The sequence below is a fragment of the Tupaia chinensis genome, unplaced genomic scaffold, assembly GCF_000334495.1.
Source record: "Tupaia chinensis unplaced genomic scaffold, TupChi_1.0 Scaffold000482_1, whole genome shotgun sequence".
NCBI classification, from domain to species: Eukaryota; Metazoa; Chordata; class Mammalia; order Scandentia; family Tupaiidae; genus Tupaia; species Tupaia belangeri.
In genome coordinates, this window is record NW_006159994.1 from 30,458 (window position 1) to 54,887 (window position 24,430).

At 40.0% G+C, this 24,430-nt stretch overlaps 3 protein-coding genes across 3 annotated transcripts; all 3 read right to left on the reverse strand.

Annotated features, from left to right (window-relative positions):
* Positions 1-616: 616 nt before the first annotated feature.
* LOC102474567 (olfactory receptor 7D4) lies at positions 617-1,555 on the reverse strand. The gene has a single exon (XM_006156161.1). The coding sequence runs from the start codon at positions 1,553-1,555 to the stop codon at positions 617-619; it is 939 nt and encodes a 312-aa protein (XP_006156223.1).
* Positions 1,556-8,346: 6,791 nt separating this feature from the next.
* LOC102501869 (olfactory receptor 7D4) lies at positions 8,347-9,288 on the reverse strand. The gene has a single exon (XM_006156141.2). The coding sequence runs from the start codon at positions 9,283-9,285 to the stop codon at positions 8,347-8,349; it is 939 nt and encodes a 312-aa protein (XP_006156203.1). The 5' UTR covers positions 9,286-9,288.
* A 7,807-nt stretch (positions 9,289-17,095) lies between these two features.
* Positions 17,096-18,234, reverse strand: LOC102502293 (olfactory receptor 7D4). The gene is made up of 2 exons (XM_006156142.1): positions 18,210-18,234; positions 17,096-18,009 (listed from the first exon to the last, which is right to left on the reverse strand). Exons 1-2 carry the CDS (start codon positions 18,232-18,234, stop codon positions 17,096-17,098), a joined length of 939 nt encoding a protein of 312 aa, XP_006156204.1.
* Between the last annotated feature and the right edge of the window lie 6,196 nt (positions 18,235-24,430).

The following is a 24,430-nucleotide window of genomic DNA, read 5'->3' on the forward strand; positions in this document are numbered from 1 at the left end:
GACTACGTGGGAGTCCAACAACATAGCCATTATGCTAACTGCTGGTTCCCAATATTTTCAGTTTTAAATAAAGTCATACATGTAAGTCAACATGCACAATGCTGAAACGCAACCACTTCCTCTTGACTATTGTATGACTTTAATTTCTTTTAGGGAAGACAAGAATACTGTCATACTTTTCTCAAAAATTTTCCTTCTTACAGGAGACTGCGCAGTTGGAAAAGTGCTTGAACATCAATGTTTACTGTGGCATTATTCATGCATGGGGGTCAGGAGATTCGAAGGACTTTCCTTAGGAAGAGAGATAGAAACTAATGAAAATATGAGGACTGGGAATCAGCAGTTAGCATAATGGCTATGTCGCTGGACTCCCATGTAGTTGACTGTGGTTCACGTCCCAGACCCGGTGGTTTAAAACTCACACCGGGCGCATGTGCATGCGTGCCCAAGATCCCGAGAGGAGAATGGAGGAGAAGGGATTGTGGCGTGGCCATCCCCCCTGGGGGGTGATTTCTCGCTTTCTGTCTCTCCGTCTCTCTTTGTCTGTCTGGCAAGCCAAGATGTTTAAATTTACATCTTCCTACAATGTCTTCCTAGTTCCAACACCAGTGATTCTTCACAAACAAGAGACTGCTCTGCTAAGCAGTCTTCCCAGGGCCCCCTTCACATCCCTGTTCCTCAGGGTGTAGATGAAGGGGTTCAGCATGGGGGTGACCACAGTGTACATCACTGAGGCAATGGAGCTGCTCTGGAAAGAGTGGGTCACAGCAGAACTGAGGTAGACCCCCAGTCCTGTCCCGTAGAACAAGGAGACCACAGAGAGGTGAGACCCACAGGTGGAGAAAGCTTTATACTTGTTCACGGTGGAGGACATCTTCACTAAGGAAGAGATGATCTGAGAGTATGAGTAGAGGATCCCGGTTATGGGAATCACACCCAGCAGTGCAGTTGCCATATACAGGTAGATGTTATTGATGAGGGTATCAGAGCGAGCCAACTTGAGAATCTGAGGCAGGTCACAGAAGAAATGTGAGATTTCAGTGCATGCAGAGAAGGTCAGCTGCAGCATCAGAAAAACGTGAAGCAAAGCTTCCCAGGAAATGATGAGTGAAGATATCAGAACCGTGAGGACACAGAAGCGGGGGTTCATGATGACCGTGTAGTGTAGGGGGTGACAGATGGCCACGAACCGGTCATAGGCCATCACGGCAAGCAAGAAACTATCTAATCCAGAAAAAAACATGTAAAAACACACTTGAGTGAGACACTGTATATAAGAGATGTCTTTTCTGTGTGACTGGATGTTCACCAGCATCTTGGGGACAGTGGTGGAGGTGAAACAGATGTCTACGAAGGACAGGTTGGAGAGGAAGAAGTACATGGGGGTGTGCAGGTGGGAGTCAGAGCTGATGGCCAGGACAATGAGCAGGTTCCCAAGCACGGTGACCAGGTACATGAACAGGAACAGCCCAAAGAGGACGGGCTGCAGTTCTGGATCCTCTGAGAGGCCCAAGAGAAGGAATTGTGATACTTCTGTGTGATTTTCTGCTTCCATGTTCTGATGAGTCTGCTGGGGATGGAGACAAAACAACATTCAATGGAGACCAACCGGCACCTCAGCTAGTTCTCACTTAACAATGTCTTCCCTGGGTGGACACTCTTTGCCCTCTATTGAGTCCTGTCAATGACAGTGACTCACTCAGCCAAAGGCATGTCATTTCCATTTTATTTTATTATTCTTTAAACTTTTTTTTTATTTAAAAAATTTGCCAAAAGTCACTTACACTTGAGAGAGAGAGAGAGAGAGAGAGAGAGAGAACCCTGCATGGGTCATGATCATGCCACAATTCTTTCTCCTCCATTTATCCATCCTGTTGGGATTTAGGCATGGAAGCACCCATGCCTGGCATATTTTTTAACTGCTGGGTCTGAGACTAATTGCATGGAATGTGGGATCCATGTGGGATCCAGGTATCCTAAAGACAAGGAAGACATTTCCTATCTTGAAAATTCCAATAGTCCCTCTTTTTTAAAAAAGGATTATTTATTCAATTTTATTTGTTATTATCATCCTTTATCCAATTTGACCAGAGAGAGACAGAGAGAAAGAGAAAGTGAGAAAGCAAGCCGCCAGGTCCAGGACTTGAACTGTGGTCACCCATGTGGTCAGCCATAGTCAATCACTACGCTACCTGCTGGCCCCAGTTCCTTCCTTTTAATAGTGCTACAATAGTAATCCAGAAATGGATTTCAACCCATTCAACTTTTATTCTGTGACCTGACATTTCCTAATGATGTGACAGTGAACTCTCAATGCCTTATGTATTTTTTCCTAAAATGGGTTATTACTATTACCTTCTTTATATGGTTTAAAAATACCTTTTTTCCCTCAGTAGGACTTCAATAAGTCATAAGCTATTATTATTATTATTATTATTATTATTATTAAACTCCTCCCATTGTAATTATTGTGGATATAATACTCTTTGAAAGTAATTTATAGACCTGTGATTTAACAAGTTTTTCCTCCTTTCTTTTCTTTTTTAAAAATAATTACCTTTTTTAAGAGTGAGAGAGAGAGAAGGAAAGTGAGAAAATTTAAGGATGAGAGAGAGAGAAGGAAATGAGAAAGCAATCCACCAGATCTGGGACTTGAACCATGGTTGGCCATGTGGGAGTCCAGAGCCCTTAACCACTATGCTACTTGTCTGCCTCTCTTTTCTTTCTCTCTCTCTCTTTTCCTTTTTTTTAACATTTAATCATTGTACGTCTTCACAGAATATACAATTATTTTCCCAGCATGAATACACCATACACTGCGTATTAGTCCAGTCAAGCATTTTAACGTTCACAGATATTACATCAGATTAAAAAGTTTCTGCATAGCAAAAGAAACAATAATTATAGTAATGAGACAATCCTCAGAATGGGAGACTATATTAGCAAGTGGTTTTTAAAGTTAGAATTTTGTAATTAAATTTTGGTTCTCCAACTTACTATTGTGTGGTCTTGAAAAAGTTACTTATTCTTTCTTAGTTGCAGATACATCACCTCTATACTAGGAGTTGTAAATATTTCTTACATAGTAGAATTGAAGAGCAAAATTAGATGAGATGATGCATGCAATTTTTTTTTCCTGTGGTTCCTGTGGCATACAATGAGGTATCTCATAAACGTGAACTTGTATTATTAACATTATTAAAAAAAATCTGTTTTTCATGGGTGTCAGTGATAAATATCCCCATTAAACTGTTACTGTCATTAAGGATGGAATTCTCATAATTATACATGTAATTGGGTTAGTCCTCCAAAGAATAATGAAGTTAGGGGGACCAGCAGGTAGCGTAATGGCTACCTCTCTGGACTCCCACGTAGTCAATCACAGTTCGAGTCCCGGACCCGGGGGCTTAAACTCACACCAGGCACATGTGCGTGCATGCCCAAGATTCCAAGAGAAGAATGGAGGAGAAGGGATTGCAGCATGGCCATCCCCCCTGGAGAGTGATTTCTCACTTTCTGTCTCTCTGTCTGTCTCTGTCTTTCTGGTGAGCACACATGCCCTATAGCAAAAGCCTCTCAAAACAAAAACAAAAACAAAGAGCAGTGAAGCTAAATAAAATTCGTGTTTACCTATTTAAAAAGAGTAACAAGGGACCAGCAGATGGCATGGTAGTTAAAGTGTTGAACTCCCACATGGCTGACTGAGGTTCACGTCCTGGACCTGGTGGCTTGCTTTCTTACTTTCCCTCTCTCTTTCTCTCTCTGCTAAGTGCATGTGGCCATAGCAAATTAAAAAAAAATCTAAAAAAAAAAAAAAAAGAGAGTAACGCATGATGAACAAGTAATAGCTATTTTTGAAATGGAATGCTAGTTTAATGTTAGGATGTTTGTTAACATAGTGTATTATAAAAGGAGGTCAGCAAAGAGAAGGCATAATAATAATTACGATAGAAAATGGAGTTGGTATAAAAGCATGGGGAGACTAGATACTAGAGACAGTGTGGGAGAAGGGTAGACAATGGGGGACAGGAGGGAGGGAATCAAGGGGAAAAAAAGCAAAAGATTTAACAGACATAAAAATGGAAAATAACCTGTTGATGATACTGTGTATGGTAATACCCTTTGACTGGACTAATACACAGTGTACTCATCCTGGGGAGGTTCATTTCGTGTCCTGTAAAGATGTATAGTAATTAAATGTAAAAAATAATAAAATAAATTAAAAAAAGGCAAATGCATTTGGGAAAATTTAATGGTCATACTTTGATTAGAAGCCAGGGCAGGACTCTTGATAAAAAAAGAATCTAAGGAGAGGTTCTTAACCTAAGAATGGTCATTTAAAAACCACAGCAAGCACATGACTCTGCATTAAAACACAAAGCTATTTACATTAAATTCATGAACAGGACAAGGAAAATTACTCTAGTTACAATCATTCTATATTTTCCTGAATATCTAGAGATTGGTAAGACGAGAAAACATAATTGGCCTGACAACCAAACATTAGAAATAACTGTGTTTGTATTCTACATAAACACTAATATAAAAAACAGTAATATAGAACTATATGATTTTATCCACAGGCTGATTCTGTAAGAAAAAGTATTTCGGGGGTTAATGGAAAAATATAATTATTATGAAGAATAAAATAGACAGTAGTCACATATAATAAATCTTCAGTGAGGGCCAGCAGGTGGTGTGGTGGTTAAGGTGCTGGATTCCCACATGGCCAACCACAGTTTGAAAACCAGACCCATCAGCTTGAAAAATCACACCAGACACATGTATGTACGAGCCCAGAATCCTGAGAGGAGAAGGGGAGTGATTTCTCACTTTCCCTCCCTCTGTCTCTCTCTGACAAGTGCACATGCCCTATGGCAAAAGCCTGAAAAACAAAATAAACTTCAGTGAGATGGCAATGAATGAGCAATAGGATGCATACATCAGAAATCTACAATTATTGAAGATACTTTCCAGAAAATAATAGATGAAAAGGATAGCCATGCTAACTTTTATTGGAGAGAGATACTAGATAAAGAAAGGGAAAAAAAAAAAAGAAATAGATTGTGAACTGGACAAGACTGACTTCAGTGGAAACAAAAGTACCTACGATGCAAAGAGACTTTACATTCTCAGAATAAGCAAAGTTGAACTCTCCCAGGCTATAGAATTAGAGGTAAACCCCTGCATTGATTTTCTCTCCTCTTTTCCTTCTTAGCTCATCCGTCCTCACAGGATCAAACAGAGTCTCAGTGATGTTGATCATAGAATCTGTCTGTTCTCCATAATCTGTACGTGGAAAATCCGATTGAATTCTCACCTCAGTTGGGACTAGAGAATTACAAGTGAGGGATAAAAGGGTTTAAAGTAATGTTAGAAGTTGCCAGTGTCTCAAGGCTTCAATTCCCAGAGCTGTTCATTAAACAAAAATTTCTAACGTCTTTCTAGTCTTCAAATAATTCAGCTCTATTGGGAATACAAAGGTTAGAGGATGGAAATTAGTCAATTTTTTAACCATGTAGGCAGTGGGAGAAGGGGTGGAAGGGAGTTTTTTATTTCTCCTGGAAAAAAATTCTTTCTCTTTTGGTTTAATTGAAAAGTTTCAAGATATTCTCTAAGGATAATTTAATTTCTAAAAGGAGTCAAAACAAGGAAACAATTCTTTGTTTTATATATATAACCATGATTCAAATCCCGGACCTGGTGGCTTAAAACTCATGGCCAGGCACATGTGTGTCCATGCCCAAGAGCCCAAGAAGAGAATGGAAGAGAAGATATTGGGGCATGGCCATCCCCCACTGAGGGGGACATTATTTCTTGCTCTCTGTCTCTCTCTATCTCACTGGCAAGCACATGTGCCCTATAGCAAAAATGTCTCTTAAAAAAGAAAAAGATGTACAGTGATTAAACGTAAATAAATAAATAAATAAATAAATAAACCTTTGCTGGACCATATGACAACATATTTCAGTTCAAAGAGATTGATTATATTAAATCCAGGTATCTGAATACACAGGGAGTTTTGGCTACTTGACTTGTGGGAATTACTACATACTCTAAATGAATGACAAGTCATATTGCGTAGCATTCCCAGTACATAGGATACCTGACCTAGGAGTCAAAGGTTGGTAGTAGAAATAACTGAACCTAGCATCACTCCCAGTGACCTACTTGTGCAATTTGTGCTTCCAGGCTCCACAGCTCTGGCTTCTGAAGATTGAGAGATCTTGTATCCTAAGGGATAGTGCTTTTAATGACATGACAAAATCCTCATTAAATTTAAAGCTATACTGCTGTCTGATACCTCAGGTCTCTTATGCCAAAAAGAAGTCCCTATTCTGACAGGAGTCATTGACCCTGGTCATCATGTCTTTGCATGGCTCTGTAAATAGGCAAACACTGGGACTCCATTGGATCCATTCAGCAGAGGGAACAGCTCAGTAGTAACCCCAGTGCCGCCATGTTGTTGGACATGGATGGCTGCCAGTCAGATAGGCTTCCCATAGAAAGAGCTCTTATTGTTCTGACCTTAGGTCAGTTATCCCACTGTGTGTGTATCCAGAGAACCTGAAATTAGTGTCGGGATAGCTAAGCACATTCTTTTTCATGGTAGCATTATTCACATAACCGAGAAATGGAAACAACTTAAGCATTCATCATCAGATGAATAGATAAAGACTATGTGGTATGACACAGCAGAATACTGTTTAGCCTTAGAAAAAAATATAATTCTCGGGACCAGTAGTCAGCATAATGGCTATGTCGCTGGACTCCCATGTAGTCGACCATGGTTCGCGCCCTGGACCCGGTGGTTTAAAACTCATGCTGGGCACGTGTGGGTGCGTGCCCAAAATCCCGAGAGGAGAATGGAGGAGAAGGGATTGCGGTGTGGCCATCCCCCCCGGGGGGTGATTTCTCGCTTTCTATCTCTCTGTCTGTCTGGTGAGCGCATGCACCCTATAGCAAAAACCTCTCCAAAATAAATAAATAAATAAATAAATAAATAATCCTGTCACTTGTTCCAATATTGGTGAACTTTTTGGACATTTTGTTAAGTGATATGAGCCAAGCATAGAAAGTCAAACATAAACTTACTTATGTGTGTGGACTCTAAAACATTTGAATTTATTAAAACAGAGAATAGAATGTGGCATACATAGACAATGGAATACTCTTCGCCCATAACACAGAATGAAATCCTGCCATTTGTGGACAACACGGAAGTGAGGTAATCCAGACACACACAAAAAACAAATACTGCATGATTTTATTCATACGTAGAATATAAAAAAGCTGATATCATGAAGTATAGAGTAGAATGGTCGGTACCAGAGGCTGGGGTGATTAGGAGGTTGGAGGATTGTGGAGATATTGCCAAAGAATACATAATTACAGTTAGGCAGGAGAAATAAAATCCAAAAAAAAACACTGTACTGCTAGGTGATCATAGTTATTGATGACATAATGTATTCTTTTGTTTTGTTCTTAATGATTGTATTTACCTTAATTAACTAAGTAATTTAAAAATTTGACCAGAGAAGGACAGAGTGAATGAGAAAGAGAGAAAGGGAGAAAGTGAGAAAGCAAGTCGCCAAGTCGGGGACTTGAACCATGATCAGCCATGTGGGAGTCCAGCACCCTTAACCACTACGCCACCTGCCAGCCCCGGTAATATAGTCTTGAAAAAACATCATAATTTTTCTATGATCCAATATAAAGACAGTAAATTTTTAAGTGCACTCATCACATAAATGGTAACTACAGGAGGTAACACATTTGTAGTCTATGTAATTTTAACCATTTTATAATTTATATACTTCAAAACATATTATGTTTTTTATTTATTTTTTTGAGAGGATTTTGCTATAGGGTGTGTGCGCTCACCAGACAGACAGAGAGAAACAGAGAGACAGAAAGCGAGAAATCACCCCCCAGGGGGGATGGCCATACCACAATCCCTTCTCCTCCATTATCCTCTTGGGATCTTGGGTATGCATGCACACATACCCGGCGTGAGTTTTAAGCCACCGGGTCCGGGACTCGAACCGTGGTCGACTATGTGAGAGTCCAGTGACATAGCCATTTTGCTAACTGCTGGTCCCAAAACATATTATGTTTTACATGATACAACCATGCAATGTTTTTGTCACTTTACAATAATTTTAAAATAGAAAAAAGTTATCACAGAGAGGTTTTTTGCACAGAAACAATTACATATTTAAATGCAGTCACAGGGCCTTTGAAAATTGAAAAATGTCTCTTAGGAAAGAAAAAGAGCCAGAATAGCTAACTCACATAGGTCTTATCAGCTTAATACATCCAGTTAGTTCTGAGGCCAGTGATCCATCATGGACAAGAGGCCACTCTGCTGAGGAGTCTCTCCAGGGCCCTCTTCATGTCCTTGTTCCTCAGGGTGTAGATGAAGGGGTTCAGCATGGGGGTGACCACCGTGTACATCACTGAGGCAATTGAGAATCTCTTGGAAGATGGGGTGAGAGCAGAACTGAGGTAGACTCCCAGTCCTGTCCCATAGAACAAAGAGACCACACTGAGGTGAGACCCACAGGTGGAAAATGCTTTATACTTTCTTGCATTGGAAGACATCTTCATTAAGGAGGAGATGATCTGAAAGTAAGAGTAGAGGATCCCGGAGACAGGAAACACCCCCAACAGGGCTGTCATCACATACAAGATAATGTTGTTGATGAGGGTGTCAGATTGGGCCACCTTGAGAACCTGAGGCAGATCACAGAAGAAATGAGGAATTTCAGTCCCCGTGGAGAAGGTCAGCTGTAACACCAATAGAACGTGAAGAAGGGAGTCCCAGGAAATGATGAACCAACATATGAGGACCAAGAGGACACAGGCACGAGGGTTCATGATGACCGTGTAGTTCAGAGGGTGACAGATGGCCACAAAGCGGTCATAGGCCATCACCGTCAGTAGGAAATTATCCATTCCAGCAAAAACCACAAAAAAATACACCTGAGTGAGGCACCCTCTATAGGAGATCGTTTTGCTGTATGCATGGATGTTCACCAGCATCTTAGGGACTGTCGTGGAGATGAAACAGATGTCAACAAAGGACAAACTGGAGAGGAAGAAGTACATGGGAGTGTGGAGGTGGGAGTCAGAGATGATGGTCAGGATGATGAGCAGGTTTCCAAGCACAGTGGCCAAGTATACGGACAGGAACAGCCCAAAGAGAAGGGACTGCAGTTCTGGATCATCTGAGAGTCCCGAGAGGAGGAATTGTGATACTTCCGTGTGGTTTTCTGCTTCCATGTAGCTGGCGTGTCTGCTTGAGAAGAAGGCAATAACAGGATTCAATGAAGACCAACAACCTCCTCAGCTAGCCATTGCTTTACAACACTGCCCTTGGGTAGATATCCTTTACCCTCTGTTGAGTCCTGCCAATGACAGTAATTCACTCACTAAAGAGGTAGTCATCTATTATTATTTTTAGTAGTTTTGCTATAGACTGAGTGTGCTCACCAGAGAATGAGAGAGAAAGAAAGTGAGAAAGCATCCCCTGGGGGGGATGGCCATACCACAATCTCTTCTCCTCCATTCTCCTCATGGGCTTTTGGACACATGCACCTGGCATGATTTTCAAGTCACCAGGTCTAGGACTTGAACCATAGGGTCAGCCATGTGGGATCCAATGCCTGAACTATCATGCCACCTGGTGGCCCACTATTTCCACTTTAAGTGTGTGTAATTTAAAAAATTAAAAAAAAAACAACTTAGTAGGACTCTTTCTCTCTTATTATCTTCTCACTAGTTCTAATTCTCCTGTTTGAATAAATGGACCTAAATTAATTTCTCCTTTGAAATGACTGTTGCAAATTAATTGAATAAAATTCCTGTCTTATCCTTGATCACCCCATTTCTTCATTCTAATACATCTATCATAGAAATTAGCACAAAGATTTTTAACTCAGAATTTTAAAATTCTATGACCTTACACCACTAAGTCATATGGCAGCTAATATTCGGTATCTTATTTATTACTTTCTAAAAATATGGTTATGAGTACTACCTTCTTTGTGAGGTTTAAAAATGCCCCTCTTTCTTTCTTTTCTTTCTTTTTTTTCCCTTTAGGTTTTTGCTAGAGAGCACATATACAAGCCAGAGAGACAGAGAGAGAGGGAAAGGGAGAAATCACCACTCAGGGGAGATAGCCATGCCACAATGCCTTCTTCTTGAAATAAGTATAATTACACTGAGTAGGAGTGATGGGTCATTTTAGTTGGTGGAAATAAGAACAGAATTATTCTCCAAGGCTAAATGAACATTCAATGGTGGCCCTGTGGGTCAGTAATTTGACTTTGGAGTGGTTTTAAGAGCCAGTGTGAAGCCAGCTGGTGGTGTGGTGATTAAGGCAGCTGGATCCCACATAGCCAACTGTGCAGCTTGAGTCTAGGACTTAGAGACAGAAAAAAACATGCTGACAAGCCAGCAAGTTGTGTGGTAGTTAAGGTACTGAATTCCCATATGGTCAACCATGGTTTGCATCCTGGACCTGGTGGCTTGAAAATCACTCCAGGTGTTTGTGCATGCGTGCCCCAAATCCCAAGGGGAGAATGGAGGAGAAGGGATTGTGGTGGGGCCATCACCTCTGATGAGTAATTTCTCATTTTCTCTCTCTCTGTCTCTCTCCAGCCAGTGCATGTGCCCTATGGCAAAAAACTAGGAAAAAAACAAAAAAAAGGAGGAGGAATATCTATTCTAGAATGGGTAACAGGTTTAGTATTAGGATTTTTGTTAACATTGTTTATTTAAAAAAAAAATAGGTCCAGGACAAAGAATGACAACCACAATCCCAATAGGAGATGTATTGGGGAGAATTTGATAGTCATGACTGATTAGCCTCTATGCCACAGTCTCTCAGTAACTGAGGAACAGGGACAAAGTCTTAATCCAATAAAGAAAACAATTTAAAAATCATAGCCAACAGTATATTCTACAATAAAGCACTAAGTTATTTCTGTTAAATTTATGAACCAGTAAAGGTAATATACCTTAACTGTAATAATTTTATGTTCTCCTGGATATTTAAGTTTTTTTTTTTACCCCCTTAGGACCTGCGTGCTTGCTGGGGAGAGATACAGAGATAGAGACAATGAGAAGGAAAGTGAGAAATCACCCCCCGGAGGGGATGGCCATGCCTCAATCCCTTCTCTATGCTCCCCCTGGAATCCTGGGCATGCACACGCATGCACACGCACCCAGCGTGATTTTGAAGCCACCAGGTCTGGGACTTGAACCACAGTTGACTATGTGGGAGTCCAGAGATATAACTGCTACTCCATCTGCTGGCCCTTCTCCTGGATATTTAATGAGATTAATAAGATGAGAAAAGAAAATTGTCCTGAGAACTAAACATCAGAAATAAGTACATACCTGTACTATATTGTGAACTCTAATGTCAAACAACTACAATTGATTTTCAGTGATGCCAATACGGCAAATCTGCAAAAGAAAAAAAAAAAGAAATAGAGTTTCAGAGAAAAATCCAATCACACTAAGAACACAATAGGCAATAACTATACATAATAGCTCTTCGGTGATAAGTTAAAAAATAAAGGACTATAGCAGCAGAAGGTGTAACAGATATGTTGCCGGACTCCTACATTGTTGACTGTGGTTCGAGTCCCAGATGCGGTAGCTTAAAACTCACACCAGGTGTATGTATGTGCATGCTCAAAATCCTGAGAGGAGAATGGAGAAGAAGGGATTTCAGCATGGCCATCCCTCCTGGGGAGTGATTTCTTGCATTCTGTCTCTGTCTCTGTTTGTCTTTCCGGTTAGCACATGCATCCTATAGCAAAAATCTCTCTCTCAAAAAAAAAAAAAAAATGGACGTAGGGAATCAATCAAGAAACCACAATTTATTGGAGAAATAGGTGGAAATGTGGACATGTTCCAGAAAGTAATAATTCAAGTTATGGTAATTTCTAACTCATATTGGAGAGAGAATCTAGAATCTAGAACAGAGGAAAGAAAATAGAATGAGAGTTAGAAAAGACATGTTTCAGTAGAAACCAAAGTACTTTCAAAGTACAGGGACTTCATCTGGAGAGATGAAATAAATACGGGATTGTGCCAGTTTACAGATAAAACCCATTATTGATATTCTCCCCCTTTCTTTCTTATCCTACAAGCCTTCACAGGTTCACCTGGTCTCTTTCTGATATTGATCACAGAAGCCTTCTGCTTTCCACAATCTGTCCTTAGGAAACTCAGTTGGGTTGTCACCTAGACTATAATCACAGAATTATAGGTGAAGAGTAACAGGGGCATGTTTAAAATTTTTAGGGACTCAAGGGTTTAATTCCCAGACCTGCTCATTAAATATATTGTTCTATTGTCTTTCCTTTCTCCAAACAATTTAGCTCCCTTGGGGGTCCAAAGAAGATAGCAGAATGGGAATTATTCTGTCAGTTTTGTGTCCAAGTGGAAATTTTTATGTGGCTTGATTTAAAAGCTACAAGATATTGCATAAGGAAATTTAAATTTCTACAAAGAAACAAGCCAGAAACGAACTCTTCATAATGCGCTCCCTTTGGAGACTCTCTGGAGATTTTATGAATCAGTGTCCACAAAGGGATGCAGTGAAAGAGGTTCTTTCTGATGAACAGCAACGTGATTAATAGTTTTGGTTCTGGACTCTATTTGTGTTGTGAGAAACCATGTTGTACACTGTAAATATGCATCGTGCTTAAATATGAATTAAAAATGAAAAAAAAAAAGACAGTAGTCTTGGTTCTATTGAAAAGAACCAAAATGGGGACCAGCAGATGGCATCATGGTTACATTGCTGGACTCTCACGTAGTTGACTGTGGCTCAAGTCTTGGACCTGGTGGCTTAAAACTCATACTGGGTGCATGTGTGTGCATACCTAAAATCCTGAGAGGAGAATGGTGGAGAGGGGACTGCAGCATGACCATTCACCCTAGGGGGTGATTTCTTTCTTTCTTTCTTTCTTTCTTTCTTTCTTTCTTTCTTTCTTTCTTTCTTTCTTTCTTTCTTTCTTTCTTTCTTTTTCTTTCTTTCTTTCTTTCTTTCTTTCTTTCTTTCTTTCTTTCTTTCTTTCTCTCTTTCTCTCTTTCTTTCTTTCTTTCTTTCTTTCTTTCTTTCTTTCTTTCTTTCTTTCTTTCTTTCTTTCTTTCTCTTTTTCTTTCTTTCTTTATCTCTCTGGTGAGTGCAGGCACCCTATAGCAAAAATCTCTCTTAGAAAAGAAAGAAAGAAGAAAGAAAGAGAGAAATAAATAAATAAATAAAATTAAGATGTAAATAAAAAAAGAGAAAAAATAGCAAAACCCTAAGAAAAAGTAATTAAGATAGAGCATATAGGAGCATGTTATTTAAAAAGAGAATTGTTATATTAAGTACAGGAAATTGAATACCCAGGAAGTTCTGACTACTTAGTATGCAGAATATAATATATAGACTACCTAAATCAATGACAAAGCATATGTGTTGTATTCCCAATGCAGGGGTCCAGAGATTAGTAGAATAGGACCAGAGACATGAATGAGTTGCAAGATCAGGCAACCCAGAATGGAGTAGGCAGCCCAGATCTCAATGTTATCCACCATTGTTACACCAATGTCACTCACTCAAGTGCACATATGGCTTCTACTGGGGGCACCTGAAAGAGCAATTGTGGTTTATAGATAAGTTGACTTGGTAGGTGGGTGCAAACCGAAATGGATAGCAGCATCATTATAGAAAGGCTCAGTGATAACCATGAAAAGGAGAGCTCAGAGAAAATGATCATAATAGGTGGTGCTGGAAGTGGCATCTAGAAGAATCCACTTTGTGTGGAAGAAGAGGATTAAGAAATTGGAACTATCTGGTCATGGGCCTTGAAGGGAGTGGACTAGAAGACTAGTGGTAGGCATGTGGATGGACAGAGAGGTGGGTATTACTTATGAAAATTTCTGTCTCATGTGTCGTAGAAGAGGCATTGAAAAACCATGTAGCCACTCACTTGGCTGTGTAATATAATGTAGCCAGATCATTGACCACTCAGTGGTATCATGGGTGCATGAACAGAGGGGCCACAATGGCAGACACTCCCATTTATAAACATAGGTCTAATTAACTGCCTCTGAATAACTGAACAGTCATCAACAGAGACCTTAGTTACCCTACGTGGCACTATTTCATTAGAAAGCCAATCAATTAGTCATACAAGTTGACCATGTAAGAAACCTTCTGATCTGAAAATACTAGCAAGAATTTATTCTCACAAGAATACATAGCTATTTCAGGTAGTACTTGCTTTTTCTATCTATCTATATAGCCACAATAGGGGGTTAAGAGAACTCCTGATCTATTGGCATGGAATTCCACAACAATAGCATCTCACCAATGCACCTACTTAAAAGTGAAGGTGGTGTGGCAGCCCCATCTCACATGAATGTCCATGAACATGGAATGCACTGATCATTTCACACATCTCACTCTCCAGAAGTATTTAAATTACTAGAGTCTTTTTATAGGTGTAGCTGAAATGTTAGCTTAAAGACAACATTGAAGGATTTACGTTCCATCCTTCAGGACATAGTACTGGATATTCATTAAATCAAAGACCTGTATATAGATCTGTTCCCCTAAAGAGGAAACTTGGGCCCAGGAGTCAGGGGAAGCAGGAGTGATCCCACTTAACACTTTTAACTGCCCATTGAAGACTTTGTAAGCCTAGTTCCCACAAGTCTAGATATATTAGGGTCCATGTCTTGGTACCCAAAGGCATCTCATTCTTGCAAGAGAAACAACAAAGACCTTTTTGGGACCAGGGAAAAATGAGGCATGAATAAGAGTTGAAATCTCTTTTTAAAGGTTTTATTGAGATGTAAATCATATGCCATATAAAATAGTGAATTGAAATAAAACAATTTAAGTGTTCATTTTATATTTGCAATGACCACCATAATCTAATTAGGAACATTTTCCTCGTCCACCAAGGAAACACCTCTTAGCAGTGAATATTATTCAGTCATAACAAATGGAATAGGTTCACTTTAACAAATAAATCAGCCAAAGAAGTGAAGCAAGAAAAGAGTGTATAATTATGGAAAAAAGAAAGGAAGAAGAAAAGGGGAAAAAAAGAGGCTGGTGGGCTAGATGATGGTACAGCAGTGAAACGTGATGCTCTGCAAGGCGGGGTCAGATGTGAAGGTTTCAGGTTTGTGTCCAGAGACATATGTGAGTATGCTGGGCATGTGTGTGCCCATAACCCAGATTTGGCAAAGGTGGGGATGTATCGTAGCATTAAAACCATTCAATGTTGGAGCAGGCAGGTGGCATAGTGGTTAAAGCACTGGATTCTCACATATAAACCGTGGTTTGAGTCCCTGACCCAGTGGGTTGAAACTCACACCAGGTGTGTGCGCGTGTGTGCCCAAAGTCCCAGAAGGAGAATGGAGGAGAAGGGATTGCAGCATAGCCATCCTCCCTGGAGGGTGATTTCTCACTTGCTTTCTCTCTCTGTCTTCCTCACTCTCTGGCAAGCACACATGCCCTAAGGTAAAACCCTTGTTAAAAAAAAAAAAGTGGGATAGCAAAATTAGGAATGTAAATTCAGTGTCAGGTTATTTGGTGATAGTCCATCTCAGCTCAGTTACTTATAGAGATATGAAAAACAGGATGAATCAGAAACTATCTCACATAAACGATTTTAGGATTAAATAGTGTCACACATGTAAAGCAATGAGCAAAATATGTAACCACATTGCCTTGACTATAGTTTGATTTTCATTCCATTATTTCCAGAGAAAGTGAAGACACAACCAAATTAAGGGTGGTGACATAACAATTAGGATGATAATTTTTGAGGAAACCAACTTGATATGAGTGCTTTACACACCAAGTTAGAAATCCCAGGGATGCCTATAAAATAACTCACCAAAGATAGAACTTAAAACAAAATTATTAAAGAAGTTGTTGAGAAGAAATTAAAGCAAAAATTTATAAAAGCAGGACCAGCAGATGGCATAGTAGTTATGTCACTGACTCCTACATGGCCAACTGTGGTTTGAGTCTCGGACCTAGTGGCTTGAAACTCACACCAGGTACGTGTGTGTGTGTGCCCAAAATTCTGAGAGGAGAATGGAGGAGAAGGTATTGCAGCATGGCCATTCCTCCTGGGGGGTGATTTCTCACTTTCTGTATCTTCAGTGAGTTCACACTCCCTATAGCAAAAGTCTCTCTTAAAAGATTATATATATAAAAGCAAAGTAACAGAAACTTTGGTAACAAAAGAATTGAAGCATGTCTTCTAGGGGAGAATGTGGGGACATGTTTTAGAGAGAGTCTGAGGTGTGGGGACATGCTCTGAGCAAACACCACATGCTCTTTTGGGGTTTGGCAGAACCTTGTAACCTATCATTCCTTGACCTTGGCTACAGACAGAGCAAGGGTGGAAATTGCTAGGGGCGTTCCAACAGACACATCTGATGGACTTCAAGAAACATCTTGACCCCCATTAGTGAAATCCAATCCCTGCTCTGCATCTGAAAGGTTCTTTAGCCTTCTCTGGGTGTGGTGGTGCACTCCTTCTGGAGAAGTTCTTTAGCTCCTTCCCCACACCTAACAGCTAGTTCTCTGCATTAGAAAAGAAGATGAAATTTTCTCTTGATGAGATTATCAACAAGGGATACACCTGGCCTGGTATGACTAAGCCCATATAGATCTGTTAACTGCTTCTTATTGTCTGTAACCTGGCAACCAATCTATGAAGTGTCCTGAAACATACATGTGTAATGTCTCCTTGTACTATAAAAAAGACATCCAGTTTGTCTGGGTGGGACAAGTTGCTTGGGCTACTTAGACTCAGGCTGCCTGTGTCCGTTTCTACTCTATCCCTTTGTCTCATTCTTTCCAATTCCCAGGTCCTGGCAAGATGTAGGGCCTTCTCTTTCTTGTCCTCTTTCTCTTCCTTACCAGCAGCCCCCTGATCATGATTCAGCCAGTCCCAAGCCCTGGGGCGGACACCAACAGGAGAAAAAGAACCAGGATTTAAAAATTCATATCTTCTCAGTGGGTCCACAGTATCCACTTAGTTTTGAGGTCAGCAATCCATCATGGGCAAGATACTGCTCTGCTGAGGAGTCTTCCCAGGGCCCCCTTCACATCCTTGTTCCTCAGGGTGTAGATGAAGGGGTTCAGCATGGGGGTGACCACAGTGTACATCACTGAGGCGATCGGCCTTCCCTGGGAAGAGTGGGTCACAGAAGAACTGAGGTAGACCCCCAGTCCTGTCCCGTAGAACAAGGAGACCACGCAGAGGTGAGACCCACAAGTGGAGAAAGCTTTATACTTGCTGGCGGTGGAGGACATTCTCAGTAAGGAGGAGACAATCTGAGAGTAAGAGTAGAGGATCCCAGTGACAGGAAACACACACAGCAGTGCCGTTGCCACATACAAAACGATGTTATTGATGAAGGTATCAGATTGGGCCACCTTGAGAATCAGAGCCAGTTCACAGAAGAAGTGTGGAATTTCAGTGCCTGTAGAGAAGGTCAGCCGCCTCATCAGTAGAATGTGAAGCAGAGAGGCCGAGAAAATGATCAACCAACATATCAGAACCAGGAGGACACAGAGACGGGGGTTCATGATGACAGTATAGTGCAGGGGGTGGCAGATGGCCACAAAGCGGTCATAGGCCATCACAGTCAGTAACAAATTATCCAGTCCAGCAAAAATCATAAAAAAATACACCTGAGTAAGGCACCCCATATAGCAAATGTCTCTGCTGTGTGTCTGGATGTTCACCAGCATCTTTGGGATGGTGGTGGAGACAAAACAGATGTCAACGAAGGATAGGTTGGAGAGGAAGAAGTACATGGGGGTGTGGAGGTGGGAGTCAGAGCTGATGGTCAGGATGATGAGCAGGTTCCCAAGAACGGTGACCAGGTACATGGGCAGGAACAGCCCAAAGAGGATGGGCTGTTGTTCCAAATCCTCTGAGAGTCCCAAGAGGAGGAATTCCAAACCTTCTCAAAACAGATGTCAACGAAGGATAGGTTGGAGAGGAAGAAGTACATGGGGGTGTGGAGGTGGGAGTCAGAGCTGATGGTCAGGATGATGAGCAGGTTCCCAAGAACGGTGACCAGGTACATGGGCAGGAACAGCCCAAAGAGGATGGGCTGTTGTTCCAAATCCTCTGAGAGTCCCAAGAGGAGGAATTCCAAACCTTCTGTGTGGTTTTCTGCTTCCATGTAGTTGGCACGTCTGTTGAGAAAGAAGGCCAAAACAATGTTCAATAGACAGCCAACTGCACCTCAGCTAGTTCTCAACTTATCACTCTTCGATAGATGTCCTTCACCTTTTATTGAGTCCTGGCAGTGATTAACCTAACCAAGTGACTGCTCATTTCTATTTCCTTTCCTTCTTTCTTTCTTTCTTCCTTTCTTTCTTTCTTTCTTTCTTTCTTTCTTTCTTTCTTTCTTTCTTTCTTTCTTTCTTTCTTTTGTATCGTTATTAGGTGGTTGGAAAAGTCACAACCTTGAGTTTTTCTAAGCAAAAATGCATTGGAACTTTCCTGACAACTCAATATTTAGATTTTTCCTTAAGGTGGCATAAATCTCTCTCTTCTGATCATTTAATTCCTAGTTTCAATTCTACTTGAATCATGGATATAAGCTAATGCCCTTTAGAATGATGCTTCCAAAGCAAAGGAAGACATTTCATGCCTTTTGCTTGGTAATTCTTACATTTCCTTCTTTTTTGAATTTTAGAGAGATTTTTGCTATAGGGTGTGTGCACTTGCCAGAGAGACAGAGTGACAGAAAGCAAGAAATCACCTCCCAAGGGGATGGCCACACGGCAATCCCTTCTCGTCCATTCTCCTCTCAGGATTTTGAGCATACACATGTACATGTGCCCAGCCTGAGTCTTAACCCACCAGGTCCGGGACTCAAACTGCAGTTGACTAGGTGTGAGTCCAGCAACATAACCATTATGCCATCTGCTGGTCTGTATTTCCTTCATTCTAAGAGGTCTACAATAGTGATTGAGGTATGAAGTTTGGGGCCAGCAGGTGGCATCGTGATAAAGGCAATGGATTCCTATATGGCTGACTGCAGCTCAAATCCCAGACTTGGAGGCTTGAAAATCATGCGGGGCACGTATGTGTGTGTGTGTGTGTATGTGTGTGTATGTGCCCAGAATCCTGAGAGGAGGTGGAGGAGTATTGAGAAGTGATTGCTGTGTGACCATCCCCCGAAGGGTAATTTCTCACCTTCCCCCTCACCGTCTCTCTCTTTCTCTGTCTCCCTCTGGTGAATGCACATACCCTGTAACAAAAATCTAAAAAAAAGAAGATACTAAGGTTTAACTCAAACAACCTGTATTCTGTGACCTGACAATTCCTAATGATATGACATCTCACTCTCAGGGTATTATTTTTTTTGTTTCTAAAACATGGTTTTTCCTGTTTTCAAAAGTTTATGTATTTCTCGGGACCAGCAGTTAGTGTAATGGCTATGTCACTGGACTCACACGTAGCCGACTGCGGTTCGCGTCCCGGGCCCGGTGGCTTCAAACTCATGCCGGGCGTGTATGCGTGTGTGCCCAAGATCCAGAGAGGAGAATGGAGGAGAAGGGATTGTGGTGTGGCCATCCCCCCTGGGGGGTGATTTCTCGCTTTCTGTCTCTCTGTCTCTCTCTGTCTGTCTGGTGAGCGCACGTGCCCTATAGCTAAGAAACCTCTCAAAAAAAAAAAGTTTATGTATTTCTCTCATGAGATGGGGGAGGGAAAGAAAGGGACAGAGAAAGAAAGTGAGACGTAAATACAATCACCCTCAACAGAGTTCTAACACTGTTATTCCTCCCTTACTCCCAGCCTTTCTGGTCATCCAGGGTCATGGTCACATGTGTGCCTAGTGGGCTGGTATGTACAACTCAATGAACACTCAAACCCAGGTCGTCTATATGGGTTCCAGCATTACATAACATTGTACTACTGCTGTGATACCATTTCTGGGTTCATTACTATTACTTTCTTGGTGAGTTTTTAAAAAAATATTTATTTAAATATTTTTTTTATGAAACAAAAATTACAGAATGTGTTTTTTTCCCCTAACAGAGAACTTTAGATTCTTTTGTCTATTAAATGCTTCTTCCATTTTCCCCCTCCCACTCACCCTCGATCACCCACTCTACTACTTACTCCTCTCCCTTACAGTCTCTAGTATCTACAGGTATCCTCTCTACAATCATGTTTTTGGCATTCAGTACATGGGCAGACATTCAGTACACATTGAGTAGGGATATGCAGTGTGTTTCTTTCAAAATCTGGCTCACTTCACTCAACAAAGTATTCAAAAACTGAAACTGGGTTGAAAAACTGTGGCACATTAATACTGTGGAATATTACTCAGCCACAGGAAACAAATGAGACCCTGTCATTTGATTCAAAGTGGTGAAAGTATTTTTTTAATGGAAAAACTGTTTAATAGGGCAAAAATTACAGAACTCTTATTGTAAACAGAACTTTACATTCTTTTGTCTTTTAAATGCTTCTTCCCTTTGACCCTTTTTCTATCACCCACTCTCTACCACTCATTCTCCTCTCTTACAGTCTCTGGAATCTACACCTGTCCTCGCTACTATCGTATCTTTAGATTTTTCAGTTTCTGCCACTGAGCGCAGACATTTGGTATATATTGAGTGGGAATATACAGTGTGTATCTTCCAAAGTCTGGGTCACTTCACTTAACATTAAGTTCTCTAAATTTATCTACTTTGAATCAAACAATAAGGTTTCATTGTTTCTCATGACTGAATAATATTCCATAATATATACAGTTTTTCAATCCAGTCATCAGTTTTTGGATGCTTAGGTTGATTCTATGTCTTGTGATTGTGAATATTGCTGCAATAAATACATGGATGTGCAAATGTCTTTCTGTGATTGTGAATATTGCTTCAATAAATGCATGGATGTGCAAATGTCTTTCTGACTGTTTTTCTATCCTTTGGGTAAATAGCAAGGAGTAGGTTTACTGGGTCATATGGTAGTTTTATTGGTAGGTTTTTGAGGAACTTCCATATTATTTTCCACAGAGGTTATATTTATTTACATTCCCACACACAATGTAAGAGGGTTCCCTTTTTACCACAGTCAATAGGATCTCAAAAAGTTGTATCTAACATCATTATCATTAGTGTACTCTGTTTATGAAACTTATTTTGGAGGCAACATGCCCTGAAAACACTTTATAGCTCTGTGATTCAGAAATAGTTTCTCAAGTCACACTTCCTGGACTATAATTTTGGTCCACCCACTTACTACTGTGTAACCTTAAAAAACTTACTGAAACTCCTCATTGTAAGGGAGATGCAGATCCAAACCACAATGACATACCACCTAACCCCAGTCAGAATGATTAAGATTAAAAAAACAGAAAATGATAAGTGCTGGTGGAAGTGTGGTGAAAGGGGAGCTCTCCTATACTGCTGATGGGAATGTAAATTGGTCCAGCCACTCTGGAGAACAATTTGGATATTCCTCAAAAACCTACAAATAGAACGACCAATACGATCCAGCAATCCCACTTCTTAGTATCTACCCAAAGAACAGAAAAATTCTTAATTAGAAAAGTGCAAGTGCTTGCACATCGATGTTTATTGCAGCATTGTTCACAATTGCTGAGATGTGGAACCAACCCAAAAGCCCATGAATAGATAAATGCATTAAAAAACTGTGGCACATATACTCTATGGAATACTACTCAGCCATACAAAAACAACAAGATCCTGGATTTTGACAGAAAGTGGATGAATATAGATGATTTACTGCTGAGTGAATCAAGCCAGGCGATGGAGAGTCATTGTATGTCTCCATTTAATATATACCGAGTGTCTGCACTCTATGGCTGAAACTGAATGATTGAAGGCTATAGAAGCTAAGTAAATGGTTGTGAATACCAGATACAGTGTGGGAAGAAGATGGGTGAAGGAGTAGAGGAAGATAACTTTCTAGTATGGTGAACTGGACTGGTGAGAAATATACACATGCTGGAATAATCACTTTGTAAGCTAAGTAACATGATTGAATATATAAAAGAAATAGGAATAAAAAGAAAAATGGAAATAAAAAAGAAAAAAAAAAGTTACTGAAACTCTAAACTGTAGATACCCCACCTCTACAGAAAAAAAAAGCAGGAATAGTAAATAGTCCCCATAGGGTGGAATTGAAGAATGAAATGAAATGAGATGATGTATTTAACTTTTCTACTGTTGTTCTTGTGATACAGAACATTTTATGAGTATGAACATCTGTTTTCAACATCACAATCAAGCTACCTTGCATGGCTATGATTTATCAATAACCTGGGTCAGATGTCAAGGATAAAATTCTGATCACTATAATTACAGTACATGTGTTACCTCTTTTGACTGCCATGAAGCACTTCTGGTTAATGAAGATCTCTATGGCTCCTTCCTTCAGAGAATGCTGGCCAAGTGAATTTTTCCAAGAAGAGGAGAAACATGTGGATTAAATCAATAAGAGAAGAAAACTAAAGTACATGACATTAAAATAAAATACAAGGGATTTGTGAGGGTGTTACATGCTTCCTATTGAGGAATCTTTTGTGTCAAAATCAGAGTTAATTGCCAAATATATGATTGATAGATTTGATTTAAAATAGTCAAGTCTCCAAAAATCAAATGATATAAAGGAGATTTAAAATTTTACAAAGACATTTATATTTTCCATTAGAGAAAAAGGGTCATTATTTTTGGGCCAGTGTGTGGTGTGGTGATTAAGGCAGGCCAGTGTGTAGTGTGGTGATTAAGACCTTGGATTCTCACATGGTTGACTGCAGTTTGAGTCTCAGACCTGACAACTTGAAAATAACAACAAATGAATAAATAGATAAAAAATAAATCAATGTAAAACAAACAAACAACAAAGGGTCAATATTATTAATGCTTAGAGAATAAAAGTGAATTAAAGTCAGGAAAAAAATCGTCAAAGACCCATTTAATCTGGGAAGTAGGTTGAAAACACATTTTTTTTTTGAGAGAGAGATTTTATGGTATCATGGACCTTAATGTGAAACAACAGTGAAGAACTACACAGTAATATCTGTGTCTTGATTCTGCCAGAAAAAAACATTTACAAGATTATGAAAAATATAATTACAGGGCTGGCAGGGAGCATGGTAATCAAGGTGCCAGACTTCCACATGGCCAACCATGGTTTGAGTCCCAGACCTGGAGGCTTGTTTTCTCACTTTCTCTCTCTCTTTGGTCAAATTAAAAATAATAATAAATAAAATTTAAAAATAATTCTTTAAAAAATTAAATTACATTAGGGATAAACCAGACAATACTCAAGTATAATGAGTGAATGAATGTTTGGAAATGTAACAAAATCCTACAATTTATGGGAGAGAGTCGTGAAGAGGTGGAGATGCTCCAGAAGATACAATAAAGGCATGACTGTTTGTAACTTGTATTGGAGAGACATTCTAGATATCAGAAAGAAAGAAAAGGAAGAAGAATGAGAACTGGAAAAGACTGATTGCAGTAGAAACTAAAGTATGCTTAAACTACAAGGACTTTACCTTCACAGAACAAGTAGGTGTGGTCTTGTCCCAGTCTCCTTAGTCTAGAAATGAAAACAAGTATCCATTCTCTACCCTTTTCCTTTATACCCCACCAACACTGACAGGATTACAGGGCTGCTCTCCAATGTTTGAAACAGAAGATTTTGTCCTCCATGAACTTTTCGTAGGAAATGAAATGCATCTTCATGTAAACTGGGATCAGAGAACTACAGGTGAGGGTCGACAAGGGCATGTTTAAAGTTCCCAGTGTCTCAAGGGTTGAATTCTCAGAGCTACTTATTAGTATATAGTTCTATTGCGTTTTCATTCTCCAAACAATACAGTTACTTTGGGATATAAAAAAAGATAGCAGAAAGGGAATTATTCAGTCAATTATGTGTCCATAGAGCTGTTCGTGGTGTGTGTGCTGGGGGGGGGCAGGTATGGATTTTGTTTCCTCCAAGGAGAAACTCTTTCTTCTTTGATTTAAAGTTTCAAAGTGTTCCCTAAGGAAATTTTAATTTCTGTAAGGAATCGAACCCCAGAATGAGGAGCTGGCCTTGAAGAATCTTTGGAGATTTTTATGGATATCTTGGCATTCACAAAGGCAAAGAGGCCTTTCTGAAGAAAAGCAAAGTGGTTAACGGGTTTTGTCCTGTTCAAAAACCTTACAAAATGAGGAAAACATTCATTGGCATTTGTTGGTAACCTGGAATACTATGTTGGTATTAGGGAAAGTTCCATTTAATACTTCTAAATAAAGAAGTAGAGGCAAGAATAATGTAGGTAGAATGAGTGGAAGAGTGAGGATAAAATAGTGGTAATTATAAAACAACTAAAAAGCTTGTCAGAGGGA